The following is a 14,424-nucleotide window of genomic DNA, read 5'->3' on the forward strand; positions in this document are numbered from 1 at the left end:
CCGAATTTTGAAGGTAGGGTTTAATATTTTATCAAAACCTATTGGTATTTAGAATTTCGTACTGTATCCAAAGAATAAGATACATAAAATTACCCGCGTTTCTTTTTGTCCATCGATTTCAGCCTATTTTGGACAGCGTTTAAGTTGAACGATTGTTTAAATTGTTATTTATATATCCTTGAACCAACCAAGAATGACTAAATACAGAATAAATGTAATCCAATTTTGTAAAGTAGTATACACAAATATAGATGTTTTTATTTGAAACTAGATAATTGAAACTACTAAAAAGATAATTTGACCTTGACTAGATTTGTTTATTTTACTAGCAAGAAAGCGTAGTGGGACAATTAATTAGTTAAATCAATAAAAATGTGTTGGTAGTAGCCATATTTGCTTATATAATCACTACCATTGTCAGAAGTATAATTCAAAATATTATTTAAAAAAATACGGTTATTTTTTTTAATTTTAATTTTTAATTCTAACCGTTAAACGTAACAAATTATTTCCCACTAGATAAAAAAACTCGGCTTCGCTCGGGTAAAATAAATAACACTTAACAAATACAGTTTATCATTTCTTAATCATTTATTGTGTATACGTTTCCATTGAGTGTACCGTACCCTTGGAAGAAATTATTATTTGGAGCATTTATTTGAATTTGAACATTTATTTCGAACTTCATTGAACATTTAATATCGAAATATCTCAATTATTCGAATTTTGCGTATACATGTTGTCAACCGAAAAGTCATTGTTTTTTAACGATCTGTAACTGTGGATAGGTTTCGAACGGGTCTATCGTAGACCTGCACGAAACCTGTAGCTTTGTAACCTGTAGCCGTAAAATATATGAGTGATATATGGGTAAGTTTTGGCTATGGGGATTTTACACGCAGTATCTGTATTTTCCAAAAAAAAATTTATAGAACGCTCGCTATTTAATAATAATATATCTCTTATATTTAAATATATTTTATTAACGTACTTTATACATCTGACAACTTATACAAACTTACTCTATTGAAAATAAAACCATTTTTAATATATTATGAAAAACATAAATATAATTATGTAAGAATATATTAGAACTTTTTGTTTATAATATAGAGTTATCTTAATAAATATATTTTTTTGTTATAGAAATAGCACATTTAAACCAATAGTTAATGGAACAAAATACAAATTGATGAACTCCAAGCGGAGGTCTGTATTGATCTTGAAAGGTGACAATGTTTTAAGAACACAGAAAGTAACCAGTTTACTGTATAAGGACTATGATGATAAAGGAAATATCTTAAACACTCACGCTATGTATGATCTACGAGATGTGGTGACATTCTTTGAAATATTTCTTGATACTGAAATCTGCCATGAAAAATGTTCAAGCGAACCAGTTGAAACATAAAATTTATTTAAATTTCGAAATAATTATCCCAGAAATGATGCTATCACTGCTGGTGGAAGATCCGATAACCTAAACGATAATTCTTCAGTAGTTCCCTATAATAAAATAAAAATAATATATTATTAAAGACAATTTTTAATTATGTTTTTATTAAATCGACTCAAGCTAATCATCTGTGTCCTTTTTCAATGCATTTAAGTTTAAGAAATATTATTTCAAGATTGCTTATTTACTTTCTTTAGGAGTTACCCGGGGATATATATTGTATTTACAATAATATACTCACATCTTGCTCTTCAGTAGTAGTTATTGTATTATCGTTTTCGTAGTAAGTGGTATATTCTGTATTTATCTCACTATCAGTACTAGTTTCCGTGTTAAATACAATGAAATCATTATTAATAATATTTTTGCTTTTAGGATTTGTAATCGTTACTTTATTAATTTTATCTTCAGATATATTTTTAGATGATTGGTCAGCGCTTACGTGGTGGAACGAATCCTGCTTTTCGTTATTGCCAAAATCTGAGCGTTCATTCTCCGTAATTCCAGGAAAAGAAAAGGGCATGCGATTCATTTGTTTATCATCTTCATCTTTATTTAAGTTTAGACGTAAAACTGGAAAATAACTGGAAATACTTTATGTGTATTTGCTTAAATCTTAAAGAATTTTTAAATACTTACGGTTTAAAATCAAAAATGGGTTTAAAATTAGTCAAACATCCCGTTATATAGGGCCAATTGCACGAAGATTCTCCTTTCGGCGTTCGATTAGGAAAACATGATAAACTTTTTGCAAGCAATATCAAACCTACAAAGTATATCTGAAACCATAATAAAAGTTAATTACATCCATGAGTGCAGTATTTATCCATTGCATCCATTAAAGGTAAATATATAAATTTACTTACCATTTTAAACGTCATAATGCGTAAAAGTGCCTTTTGAGAAAGTAATTACGTATTTTTAGTAGTTAATCAATATATCCGTTTATCATAAATAAATATCAAACTAAAGTAATCAAAGCTACCTAGAAAACGTTGTAGCAGTTCAGTGGAATCTAAATATATGAATATAACAATAATTTAAATTGAGTAGTCGTGATTTCTTGAGTCCAAATTGCTCTCGGAAACGATTACAGATTCTTTATGTAGAGTTCCACGACAAGCGATAAATAATGTTTAAAAAAACGAATACTGTTGACGAAAAAAAAAAACATTGAATCTTTAGTTTACCATTGACGTTATATGTGCCTCATTCTATATTAGAACTTTTTACTTAGCTTGTTTCTTCTGAAAATTAAAAATAATATACGTTAGAGGCAGTAGCAGATATATATCAAATCAAAATATTCTGTATTGATGTAGGCTCATAAAAACACTTTTAAATTATCATGTTAGTGTGTTGAATTAAATATATAACTTGTAACCCTATAAATTTAATTTCTTTTAATATTTTAATTTTATTAAAATATTGTATTTATCGTTATGATCATTTATCGGTTATTTAACAAAACTTCGATTTTTGAATCGCAATCGTCTTTTTATTTAATATCTGTTCGTTTTGTGAGATGGCAGCACTGCGTTGTCTACGTCGTTCATTTTATCGTTGTGCAGGCGCCGGTCACCTACCGTCGCTTGTCAGTTTAAAAGGATAAAATCATTTATACTTCGTGAATATATTCAGTAAATATTCCAGAATATTGGCATTTAATATATTGTTTCTACATTTCGTATATTGGTTTTTACATTCGTTTCAGATTATACACGAATTATATGTAAATGGAGGGTTAACTACGTCATCATCATATGTTTCCATTTTGGGAGGTTCAGGTTGCTAAAGCGTAAGTAAAACAATTTATATTCGTTTAATCGAGGCAGATTAATTGTATTTAGAGTGATATTTAATCAATTTTTCGTTCAATTCCAGTCTTTGTACAAAAACCGCCCACGTGCAATATCTGACAAGTATTGCCGAATTTTCATTTATTTAAACACTCCTGAGGTGAGTTCATGCATTAATTACCTTGGATGATCAATATCTTACATGGCTCAGTAATAATTTCTATTCATTTTCACATACTCAAAAACTAAACATAGACCTTGTCCATGTACTGGGTGACTTAAGTCGAATCCTATGGTGATTTAATCGTTTAAAGGCATGATTGCGTTAATATAAATATAGTTCTTGCTTTTCTATATTGTATTATTGCCAATTGAGCAATAATTTCCCATATTTTGACACTTTAAATATCTAATGTAATAACCTCAATCTTATAAGTTATTATTCAATTTTAATAACTTATTCTTGCTTGTACCTGTGTCTAGGGCATTCTTAGGGCCGTCTTAGTGCTTACGCAAGACAGGTAATAAGTTGTTTTGTTCACAGGGAGTGTTTTTTTTTACATATATATATACTTTGAAAATTATATTCCAAAGTATAATAATATTGCTTGGTGGACTAAACTGAAGAGTTTTGCTGAGTTGGAGCTGCTTTTTTGTGGAGGAATTTCTGCCTGTCCAGTGCTGCTGCCGCCGCTTCTGTTGCTGCTGCTGCTGTCGTTGATTGCCGCTTTGCACAGCTTTTGTTCTTGCATTGAAACAACAGTTTCATTTCATTTCTGGACGCTGCGTTCAGGGTTTGCACTATCCTGCTTATTTTTTTTAAATTCGAAATATAAAACGAACGCCAACTCATACTATTACTCCTCTCGTTTCGTTCGTCTTCTTAATACCTCATTATTTAATTGCTTAATTAAAATAGTAAATACATTCTTCTAAGCAATAATGGTTGATATACATTACATTGTGTATTGATGCTTTACTTAGTTAGTACCTTACTTTTCATGACCAGATACCGTCAACGGCCCACCCCCCTGATTTTTGTTTAATTTATAATATCTATATATTTTTTTAATGAAATTATTTCATAAAATTTTTTTTTTTGAATAAATACTTGTTCAACCAACAAAATTTTTTTTTGTCCCCGCGACAATTTTTTTGTCCCCGTGACAAACTACCACCGGTTCGGAATTTACTCAGTAGTTACTCTTTTCCACCTAAAGTGGTGGAAAATTAAATAAAAGAGTATGTCAGTAAAGTGTTTTTTTTATATATCCTGCCTAGAAATCAATAAATACCAAGTACCCGCATTTCATCTTTAATATATTGTATTGAGTAACGTGCCTTTTTATCAAGGTTTTTACACTAGCTTTAAATTATTTAATAGGCCAGGTTAATCTTATTATAGAAACGAGTGCCGCGCTCCAGTAAGGATATATTGACATGTTTTAGATTCCATATTGGCAACAATTGGTAATATTACTGACCGTAATTATTATTATTTTTTCGTATGGTAGAGGTTGGTGAACGAGCATATGGGCCACCTGATGGTAAGTGGTCACCACCGCCCCTACAATGGCGCTGTAAGAAATATTATACATCGCTCATGCACCACCAACCTTGCCAATTAAGATATTATGTCCCTTGTGCCTGTAGTTACTGGCTCATTCACCCTTCAAACCGGAACACAACAATACTGAGTACTGTTGTTTGGCGGTAGAATATTTGATGCATGGGTGGTACCTACCCAGACGGGCTTGCACAAAGTCCTACCACAAAGTTCCAAGTAATGATTCACGATTATTTTTGTTTCTAAAGTAAGCCAATTTTTAATGATTCAACGGTTGGTCCTAGTTATTCCATTAAAACAGCAAAATCTATTGGTTTTTAAAACCAGTAAAATATTTGAACAGTTTGATGTTTTTACGATACGAATCGATATCGGTCTGTCATTTCCAAATATTTTGTTTTAAGTAATATATTATACTATTTTTGAACCTTTGAACTTCAGTATCCTCTCCTGGTCGACTTTCAGTATCACAGTAATTTACTATTACACATGAATCTGACTCTAATACTACTTGAATTAATGGTTCAACAATACGCTTCTCATCTATGGTATCTTTTAATGTATAATGATTCGGGCTGTCTGAATTTAAATTATTTTTTATTTGACCTTATTGGTTGTTGTTAATACTGTTATTACTTTCACTACTGTTACTATTTTCTCCCGCACGTGATTTATCAGCTGAACAGATAAGCTTTGGACGTTTACGTATTTCAGAGCTGATAGCCTCATCAATACACGTTTGCGTTCAACCGATGGGAATCTGAAAAAAAAAAGATAACTTAAGCAATGACATTTTTATTAGAGATGGGCCGAACGTGGTTTAACCGAATACGAAATTCGGATGAACTTCGTTTCAATTTCACCGGAGTTTTTCCGAGAACGACACGTCGTGAACTACAAGTAAACCTCAACTTAAAATGAGATAATTTTTTTTTTTTTTTCTGCGTATTCATTAAATTTCGCTTCTCCATACAAAATCTACCAGTTGATCTGTTATTTAGTACGGGCAAGTATTTTTTTTTAATAGATTTTTATATAAGATAAAATACATTTAATAAATTTTGTTAATGTAAGTAAACAAAACAATTAACCAACCTTTGATACAGTGGCGGGTAATGGATTGGGGTTTTTCAATGTTAAGGTCATTAGAATTAATAAAATGTTTTGTACAACCATAAGTACGATGTTTTATTTTTTAAACTATTAAAGTGGTTCTTCGTGATAAAATAATCCACTTCACACTTTTTTTGTCTATTATAGTCTTCAATAGTCGTTGCCTTTAATAGTGTGATTGCTGCCAGGTACATCAGATATTTTTACACCTTAATACATATACTTAATAAGTATATATACTAAAATAAAGTCAGAAAAAAAGTTGATTTCTTTTTTATTTTTCAGAAATTTGATTTGATAAAGTTATTGCTATAATTCGATAAAGTTAATTTTTTTTTTTCGGAAGAACTTAATGTTCAGTTGTATTTTACAGTACATCATAGTGAATTTTTTTCTACATCAATTTTATTAAGAAATACATACCATGTCGAAGAAGGAAAAGGAAAGCCAAATTCAAATTCAAATTCCCGGTCGCGGTAGTGCGATCCATGCATATTTTTGTTAATTATTACATCGAATGTTTTGTCACTTTAGTTATAAATTATTTCCTTATTAACAAATTTTTTATGCCTACATACACTACCGGAAATTAGAATTCGCTTTTGTTGCTTCACTATAACGTTCCGTGTGCTACAACTGCCCTTTCTTTTACTATTTCTGGGGTATAACATGTTAATAACCTTTTAAAACCTATAAAATAGTTACCTAATTCTTGTTTCCCAATCATATAAAGCAATTAATCTATGCCTGATAAAAAATGAAACTATATATTTTCTCTGTTGGAATGTTGAACCTTAAATATTGACGTTTAATAACAAAATCGAGACATATACCCATAGCAGCATTACATGCTAACCTACCTTAGCGTGTCTAATACGTTGATAAATTTATTGAAAACTCAATAATTTGTTTTGCTTAACTGATATTTTAATCCACGATATTGATTGTACTCTTGTAAGACTAGACGAGACGTAGTAGATTTTGAACCAAGGTATATAATTGTTCTAACAACGTACGGAACCACCTCATAAAAAAAGATGCTGTCTTTATTACTCACCTCCGTGAGTTGTGCTTTAAGTGTATAATAATTGTACTTATTGTATTTTTTATAGTTTTTATATTGTATAAATAACGATTAGCAAGAATGCATCAGACAAATCTAATTTTTTGTCCCGTCAAATTTTTTTACATAACTTTCCTGTGTGTTTGTATTCATTACTGTTTATGCTAATTTAAGGATATATACGAGATTACAATTTTACATTTATTTTACATTTCGGTGTAGTAAATTTGAGTTAGATTTATAATAATTGTTTCAGTTATTAAAAATACGTTTAAGATAATTTATTTTCTGAGAATATATGCATTATATGTGTATTTATATTCATAATTCCAAATAAAACTTAAATTTCGGAAAATTATCGGAAACTAGGTGTTATTACCTTTCCTCCTCGTGTCCATATTGTCATGTCACCGTTTCTTTCGAAAAGATCTATATTATTGTGAATATACGTAATATTGTTGTACACATATTGTGAAGCACCCCATTCTATGAAAAACATCCCGAACGGAGTTCGAGCTCCAAGATTATAAATAGATCTAACAGCTCTTTTTTGCAGTATGAAAACAGTTTCAAATGCCGAAAGACATAATGCTATGAAATTAACCAAAGCATACTAATCGAGCAGTATCAAAATCAGTTAGTTGTCTAATTTTTCTAACCGCGTATGCTGCGGAGATGAGATATCGAGAACAGCTGATAAAAATAGTTATTCCTACGTATATCAACTAATATTAATTTATGAAAGTGCTATCTTGAAATGTAAAATTTAGTACACCAAATGTGCAAAATGTACTTATCAATCGGGAATCGATGGATCCAGTGGAGTCTAAGTTGCAATGGGTCCCCCATATTAACGGATTGACGTAGAGACTAAGTTCTGCGGCAATAGCGGTTAAAAAAAAAGGTTACTCACCGATGTGAATACGGCTCGCTCAGTATATTTAAGTTACTTTCACAGTAATAAGTAATGTTATGCTTTGGGGTAACGTAGCCACTATCTATACGAAATTTGTGCTGCAGAAAAGTACCTAAACAATCCTTGAGGCATATATTTAAAGAAATCAAAATATTAACTATTGCTTCTCAATATATATTCTATAATATTATATACCTAAAAGTATTAATGGTTTTATCAGAAAATGTGATACTCATAGCATTCAACTGCATACAGTCAGTAACAATAGTTCTACAACAAGATCACAGAAAGCGTTCAAAATGCCTCTATTGCAATTTAAAAAAAAATGTTAAAGAACGCTTGTGTGTGAAAGGTTATTATACAATTAGTGAATTCATGGTTGATGGCACATATTGAATTAAACGATCGCCTTCTGCCTATATCTTTTAATATTGAATATTTGTAAATAGTAAAATTGCCAAAAACAATGACCCGCTGAGTTTCATTCACCGATTCTTCTTAAGTCTGGGTATTTTCTTTTCCAACCCGGTGGTAATATTTAATTTGACAATCAATAAGTAAGTGTAAAGCTTCTATATTAAATAAAGGAATTTCATTTGATTTTAACTAAGATATAAGCGCGATCTAGGCAATACATCGATGTGCAATCAACAGTTTGATGATCTGTCTTTTTAAACAAAAAATAAATAAGTGTATTAAAAATATTAAATTTTATTCAAATCAATTTAAAAATCAAATATGTAATTTTTAGCGAAGTTATATGATATTGTTATTGGTGTAACGTTCTCTTAGTTCGTTCACATTTTTGTCGATTACGAAAGCGTATCTCTCGGACGCCGACAGGACGCACCAAGTGGGACATATGGTTCAAACGGTATCTTCCACTTTCCATTTGAAGTATACCTAATTTTACTCCACGTTTTAAGGCTCTGAAAAGTTATTAAAAAATATTTTTTTATCATACCGAGTAAACTTTACCAACTTCAAACTCAAGGCTAATGAGAAATTTTCAACAGAAAACTCAAATAACTTTTTAAGGTTAGCCGGAGTTGCTATCCGGGTATCTACAAGCTTATAAGCCATCCACAAGACCGCCGAAGCTGTAGAAGTTTATTGTTTCCATATCCATTAAATGTCAATTAAAATGTATGTATTATTCAAATAAACATAAGCTATTTTTTGTCAATTAAATGAATTGGTCGTACCTTGAGATTTTCCGACTTATTTTATTATCTTTAATGTTGTATTCCAATTTAATGAATTTTACAATTGTTCGAGTCGTCCAACCTGTATTCTTCATCATTTTTTTTATTGCCGCCAAGACTATTTCTCCAGTATTTATCTTTGACGTCTTCCCCATCGTTATCTATAAAAAATATAAATTTAAACCAAGTTGACTAGCAAATTTCAATTTAAATACGGACTTACATGTAAGTCACATTAGATAGAATTGTTAAATATTGTTTAAATAATATAGTATCAATCCTTACTTAATTTTTATTGCAACTCTAAACATACCGGCGATCTCTGAAAATCTGATTCCACTTTTGACATGTGTAAACGTCAGGACGTGTCATATTGTAACAATAAAATGACATTTGTTATTAATCACACATGACTCAATGAACAGGTACTCAAAAATACCTAATTCTATCGATAACGTAAGAACTCTTTATTTACAGGGATATAGGTATTAATAACACATGATATTACTTTAGACATGTCCTTTTCTGAATGTAAGTTTTATATATCTTAAATTAATTATTCTGATTTAAGATATTAGTAGTAGTGTATTTACTATTTATAAGTATATGTATCTCAGCTAACTTTTTCTAAACGTTGCATGGATTTTAATTTGGTCTTCACTAATAGAAAAAAGAGCGATATAAAAACTTGACGGAACAAGGAGTGTTTTATAAAAAAAAAACGTTTTTTGTAATATTTCAACACATGCTATGCCTTAGGAGACATAAAAAAAAGTTACGAAGATAGGAATTTTTAATTTTTTTTTCTGTAGGTTTAAAAGTCTGTCAAAGCATATATCCATATTTTCTAAGGAACACTCATAATAACTTTTTTATCTATAACAGATTAACAAAAAAACTACAGGTTTTTCCGGAACCATTTTCTCAAATTAATTATAATGCTTATTCAAATAAATATGTTAAATACCTTGGGCATTTAATATAGATTAAAATTGACTTTACACTATATCATTTGAATTCATACTTTTAAGGATATAATCGATTCGAAAGTACATGTAACAAAAAAAATCATTCGCTGTGAAACCGTTGGTCGGATGACTAGCTGTAACAATAAAATCTTGACCTTGACAAAAATTAACACATATTTAAATGTACAAGCCGTGGACAAATTTTTATGTATGTTTCATATAAAATAACGACTAAAACAAAAGTTTATTTGTTACATATTTTTATATTATTCATTTACAACCTGTATTAAGTAATAATAAATGAACGTTTTAAAACAAATGTACCTAATGAATGTTTTCTTTCTTTGTAAACAATTGCACCCATGCGAAGTCAAGACGAATCGCTAGTTTTCTAATAAACTATGACCTTGCTTTATTTAATGACAAAAACCACTCGAAAATATATATTAAATATATATTTTTATTGATATTTCGAAGGCAAATTATGGCTATTGATGCTGAAGGACAGAGATTTATTTCTAATAGCTATTGAATCTATTATGTTAATAGTTCTTTTAGATTATAGGACAGGCTCTTTTATTACGCTTTTATCTATTTAATTACAATATCCCTTTTCACATACGCCGAACGTCCACTAAAGCCAATCATAGGCATGGGCAATGAAATATTATGTCTTTGATTGTAAACGTATAATACTTTGATAACAAAGTATGTAAAATTAAGTAAGAATCCTGTATAAATAGGTATTACACGAATAGTTTAAACATCTAATCAGGCTTAAAAGTTAAGTATATTCCGCTGCTTTTCCCCCGTATATATCATGTGATCGCATCTGAATTTGTATCCTTTGCATGGAAAATAATAAGAATTTGTGAGTGACGTTAGTAAATGAGGCAGATATTTTGATAGATTGTTTATTGTAATCCACGTATAAATACTTCTGAGCATAAAAATGTTAATATAATTTCAATAGCTCCGTTTTTGATTACCGTGCAATTTATTGGTTCAGTAAAGACTTTATCACTGCAATAGGTAGAGGGCCACTTGGTCCTTGTTCAACTATTGGTTGGAAGCCTTTATCGTCAGCTATGTATAAGACAGTTTTAGAAATGCCATCAGAGTCAACCCAGCTGTAGGATCCTCTTACTGCAATGAATTCGTCTTCAGTGCCAGCATTCCTTATTTCCCCTTGTTCATCCCTCTTAGTGCCATCGCTTAGTTCAAAGCTGTAAAAATTGTTTTGAATAATACTTATGTTATATTAATGTGAAAGAAGTTTTAATTGAATCGGGATATTTTTTATGTTTAAAGATATTTTTACATTAATAATCACTAGGTGGTGAGGCTTCGTGGCCCGTTTTGGTAGGTACCAACTTCTAATTATAGATTTAATCTACCACTAAGCAGCAATACTTAGTATTGTTTTTTTTATATGTTATAAGTGGCAAACGCACAAAAGCAGGCTCATCTTATGGAAAGTGACTACAGCAACACCGGGGGCTTGCAGGTGCGTTACCGGCCTTTAAGGGAGGAGTACACTGTTTTCAACTAATTACAAGGTTCCTAAGTCGTATCGGTTCGGAAAAAATAATAAAGTTCGGAGTAATGTGAAGGTTAAAATATCTTACAGCGTCAATAGTTTCCTTAAAGTATATAAGTTATATGAACTATAATATGTACTTACTTGTAATTATAGTTTCCAAGTCCATCGTTATGCGAGTCATACTGCACAATTTGGATTTCTTGAGGGTTTGAGACAGCTCGTCGTGCTGGAGGTGCGGCTGCTGCTATTGCAGCACAGACGAGGATCGCCAACTAAATATAATAAGACTTTAAAATTTTTACACACTTCAAAGTCATTAGATACTTCTAAAAAGTTGTTACCAAGGTTCTGTTAATCTATTATTATCAAATGGAAATAACCTACTCACCATCTTCATGATTAGTTTTATTATTAAATCTTTCCGTGTGCCGTTCTGTTATAAAATGTTTGTTGATTAAGTTTATCAAATGTTTTATACTTACCGAAATATTATATTACGTAATAAAAGTTGTCATTGGAGTTACATCTTTTCAATTATTTGTGAGACTACTTCGATACGAAGGTTAACTTTGGATGTTTGTGGCGTATAGCTAGAGAAATATAGCTTTACTTTGAACGTATACAATAGTTTAAGAACTATTCCCAATTTGTCAATAACATATATTTAAAAAATCTTTATAATAATAATAATAATTTATTAGCGCAAAAAGCTAATGTTACAAAAGTAAACTTATATATTATATATTACTTTGATGACATAATAATTCAATGAATATTTTAAATAGCTTTATCGGTGTGATGCTGTATAATTATAAAGTGAATCTTCTTCTAATTAATGTTGATCAATATACAGGTCATGCTAGTTTTCTCTGATTCACATATTAGTAAATAAGCTCTGATATTTTAAGGATTTTTTTGTCTTCATTATAATTTATGGCATTTATAAACAAGATTTTTTTAATTATATATACATTTTTCGACAATATAAATAGCGACAAAAATAAAATATTTTATTTTGTAGTGAATACTAGAAGCATCACCAGCACAATGAAATTGGTAAGTCATTTTTTATTAGTGTATATATTTAAAGAATGGCTTTTATTATATTTAAATATCTACAATAATAATACCTGCCTCATTGCCGAGCTTATTAAGCTGTAGATCCCAAGGTCCTGGAATCAAATATCGCACAGTTTGGCAGACCAATATAATTAGGTTTTTCTTCAGAGATTTTTTAAGGCTGGTCTCTTTCATTGTCATCATCATCTCGGATTGGTATTATATTCGATTTTGAGCATGAGCTAAGAAAGAGTACGCCTGTACTTGCGTGCATATTTTTGAATTATAATACATTCAGAAGTATCTAATATAGTATTTAATAATTTATATCAGGAAGATATCGTTATCTATCATCATCTTGTTTTTTCTTTAGTTTGTCGTCTTATGTTTCGTGGCTGTTGCCTGCGCAGCTCCACCTTATGAAGGCGCTGAGGTCCTTCGCTACGAAAACGATAACATTGGAACTGGAACATACAGATTTGCGTGAGTATCAATTCCATTTGAGTAATTTTTTTTAAATTGATTGTCACATTTTTTTTTCTTTTGTGACACTTTAGTATAATAGTATTATCTAAATGGTAATTGATATTGTTGTAACATATATGTCAATTTAATATTTTATATAATTATCAATACGAATATTAGAAAAGTAAAATTTCAACCGTCGGGGTGATACGGTAGCATGCCCAAGCGGTCTCCACTGCAGATGTAACGCTTAAACTGATTTATTGGAAAACTTGAATAATTACAATGGCATACCAATTAAATGATTTGCTTTATTATATTTATTAAATATTATTTTCAATATAATATTTTTATTATAGCTACGCATATAATATTAATATTCTACAAATATCTATAAGTTGCTTGGTTTATTTCTTACAGTGTTGAACAATCTGACGGCACACAACAGGAAGCAGTCGGTGAGCTAAAGAATGGTGAAGTTGCGGTAGTCAAGGGATCATACTCATGGAACGCTCCCGATGGTTTAAGATATGTCGTTACATACGAAGCTGATGAACTAGGATACCGCTCAACCATCGACAAACAAGGCGTAGCCAATACTAAATACACTTCCGTTGTCTAATTTCCGTACTGATCCGTTGATATTATGTTAACTTGCAAAATAAAATATTAAATAAGAAAATATTTCTTTTTTTCCGTACAGTTTTGTTGACTTGAAACTTCGGCAATAAAATGAAAATAATCAAGATTGCGTATATTATGTGCAATCAATTAAGAAAGAAAATAATTAATGATAACTCGCTGAATAGTCAGGTTCGTTAGAAAGGTTGTTTATTTTTTTGCACATGGAAGCAAGCGCAAGAGATTCCAGGGCTCTCCCAAGGACAGAAATGGTAGGTAGTTAGAGAGGATACTAGTTTATATTTGAAAGATTGGCGCACTCGATGCTATTGAGTCCTTTCAGCGTTAGCTAAGAGTAAATTGTGTTTCCCAGCGAGAAAAAAGAGTAATCAATCTTTACTTTCCAACGTCTTCAAGCAGTTGATATGGTTTATTTATTATTAAAATGAGCATCAGACATATTATTATATTTTTTTCTTATAAGCTACCAAACGTACATCTTCCAATTAGTAACCTGACCTTTATAAAAACTAATAATATCCGTGTAGCCAATACAAACTAGTTTCTTGCTGATTATCAATATGCGATACAATATTGTTTATTTTATTTGTGCGTGTAAAATTCATTAGGTAATGTATTCTTGATGGGT

At 30.3% G+C, this 14,424-nt stretch overlaps 2 protein-coding genes and 2 long non-coding RNA genes across 4 annotated transcripts; 1 reads left to right on the top strand and 3 right to left on the bottom strand.

Moving 5' to 3' along the window:
• Nucleotides 1-1,072: 1,072 nt before the first annotated feature.
• LOC113393281 (uncharacterized) lies at nucleotides 1,073-2,498 on the bottom strand. The gene is made up of 4 exons (XM_026630089.2): nucleotides 2,323-2,498; nucleotides 2,096-2,235; nucleotides 1,698-2,040; nucleotides 1,073-1,506 (listed from the first exon to the last, which is right to left on the bottom strand). Exons 1-4 carry the CDS (start codon nucleotides 2,335-2,337, stop codon nucleotides 1,435-1,437), a joined length of 570 nt encoding a protein of 189 aa, XP_026485874.2. The 5' UTR covers nucleotides 2,338-2,498; the 3' UTR covers nucleotides 1,073-1,434.
• A 6,160-nt stretch (nucleotides 2,499-8,658) lies between these two features.
• Nucleotides 8,659-9,468, bottom strand: LOC135193349 (uncharacterized). The gene is made up of 3 exons (XR_010309172.1): nucleotides 9,405-9,468; nucleotides 9,120-9,280; nucleotides 8,659-8,843 (listed from the first exon to the last, which is right to left on the bottom strand). It is a non-coding gene; the product is annotated as an uncharacterized LOC135193349 (long non-coding RNA).
• Nucleotides 9,469-10,588: 1,120 nt separating this feature from the next.
• Nucleotides 10,589-12,027, bottom strand: LOC113393307 (endocuticle structural glycoprotein SgAbd-5-like). The gene is made up of 3 exons (XM_026630123.2): nucleotides 12,019-12,027; nucleotides 11,772-11,902; nucleotides 10,589-11,313 (listed from the first exon to the last, which is right to left on the bottom strand). The coding sequence occupies exons 1-3, from the start codon at nucleotides 12,025-12,027 to the stop codon at nucleotides 11,085-11,087; spliced, it is 369 nt and encodes a 122-aa protein (XP_026485908.2). The 3' UTR covers nucleotides 10,589-11,084.
• Nucleotides 12,028-12,433: 406 nt separating this feature from the next.
• Nucleotides 12,434-13,808, top strand: LOC135193322 (uncharacterized). The gene is made up of 3 exons (XR_010309162.1): nucleotides 12,434-12,686; nucleotides 13,063-13,172; nucleotides 13,575-13,808. It is a non-coding gene; the product is annotated as an uncharacterized LOC135193322 (long non-coding RNA).
• The last annotated feature ends 616 nt before the right edge of the window (nucleotides 13,809-14,424 follow it).

Source organism: Vanessa tameamea, chromosome 6 (assembly GCF_037043105.1).
Source record: "Vanessa tameamea isolate UH-Manoa-2023 chromosome 6, ilVanTame1 primary haplotype, whole genome shotgun sequence".
In the NCBI taxonomy this organism is placed as follows: domain Eukaryota; kingdom Metazoa; phylum Arthropoda; class Insecta; order Lepidoptera; family Nymphalidae; genus Vanessa; species Vanessa tameamea.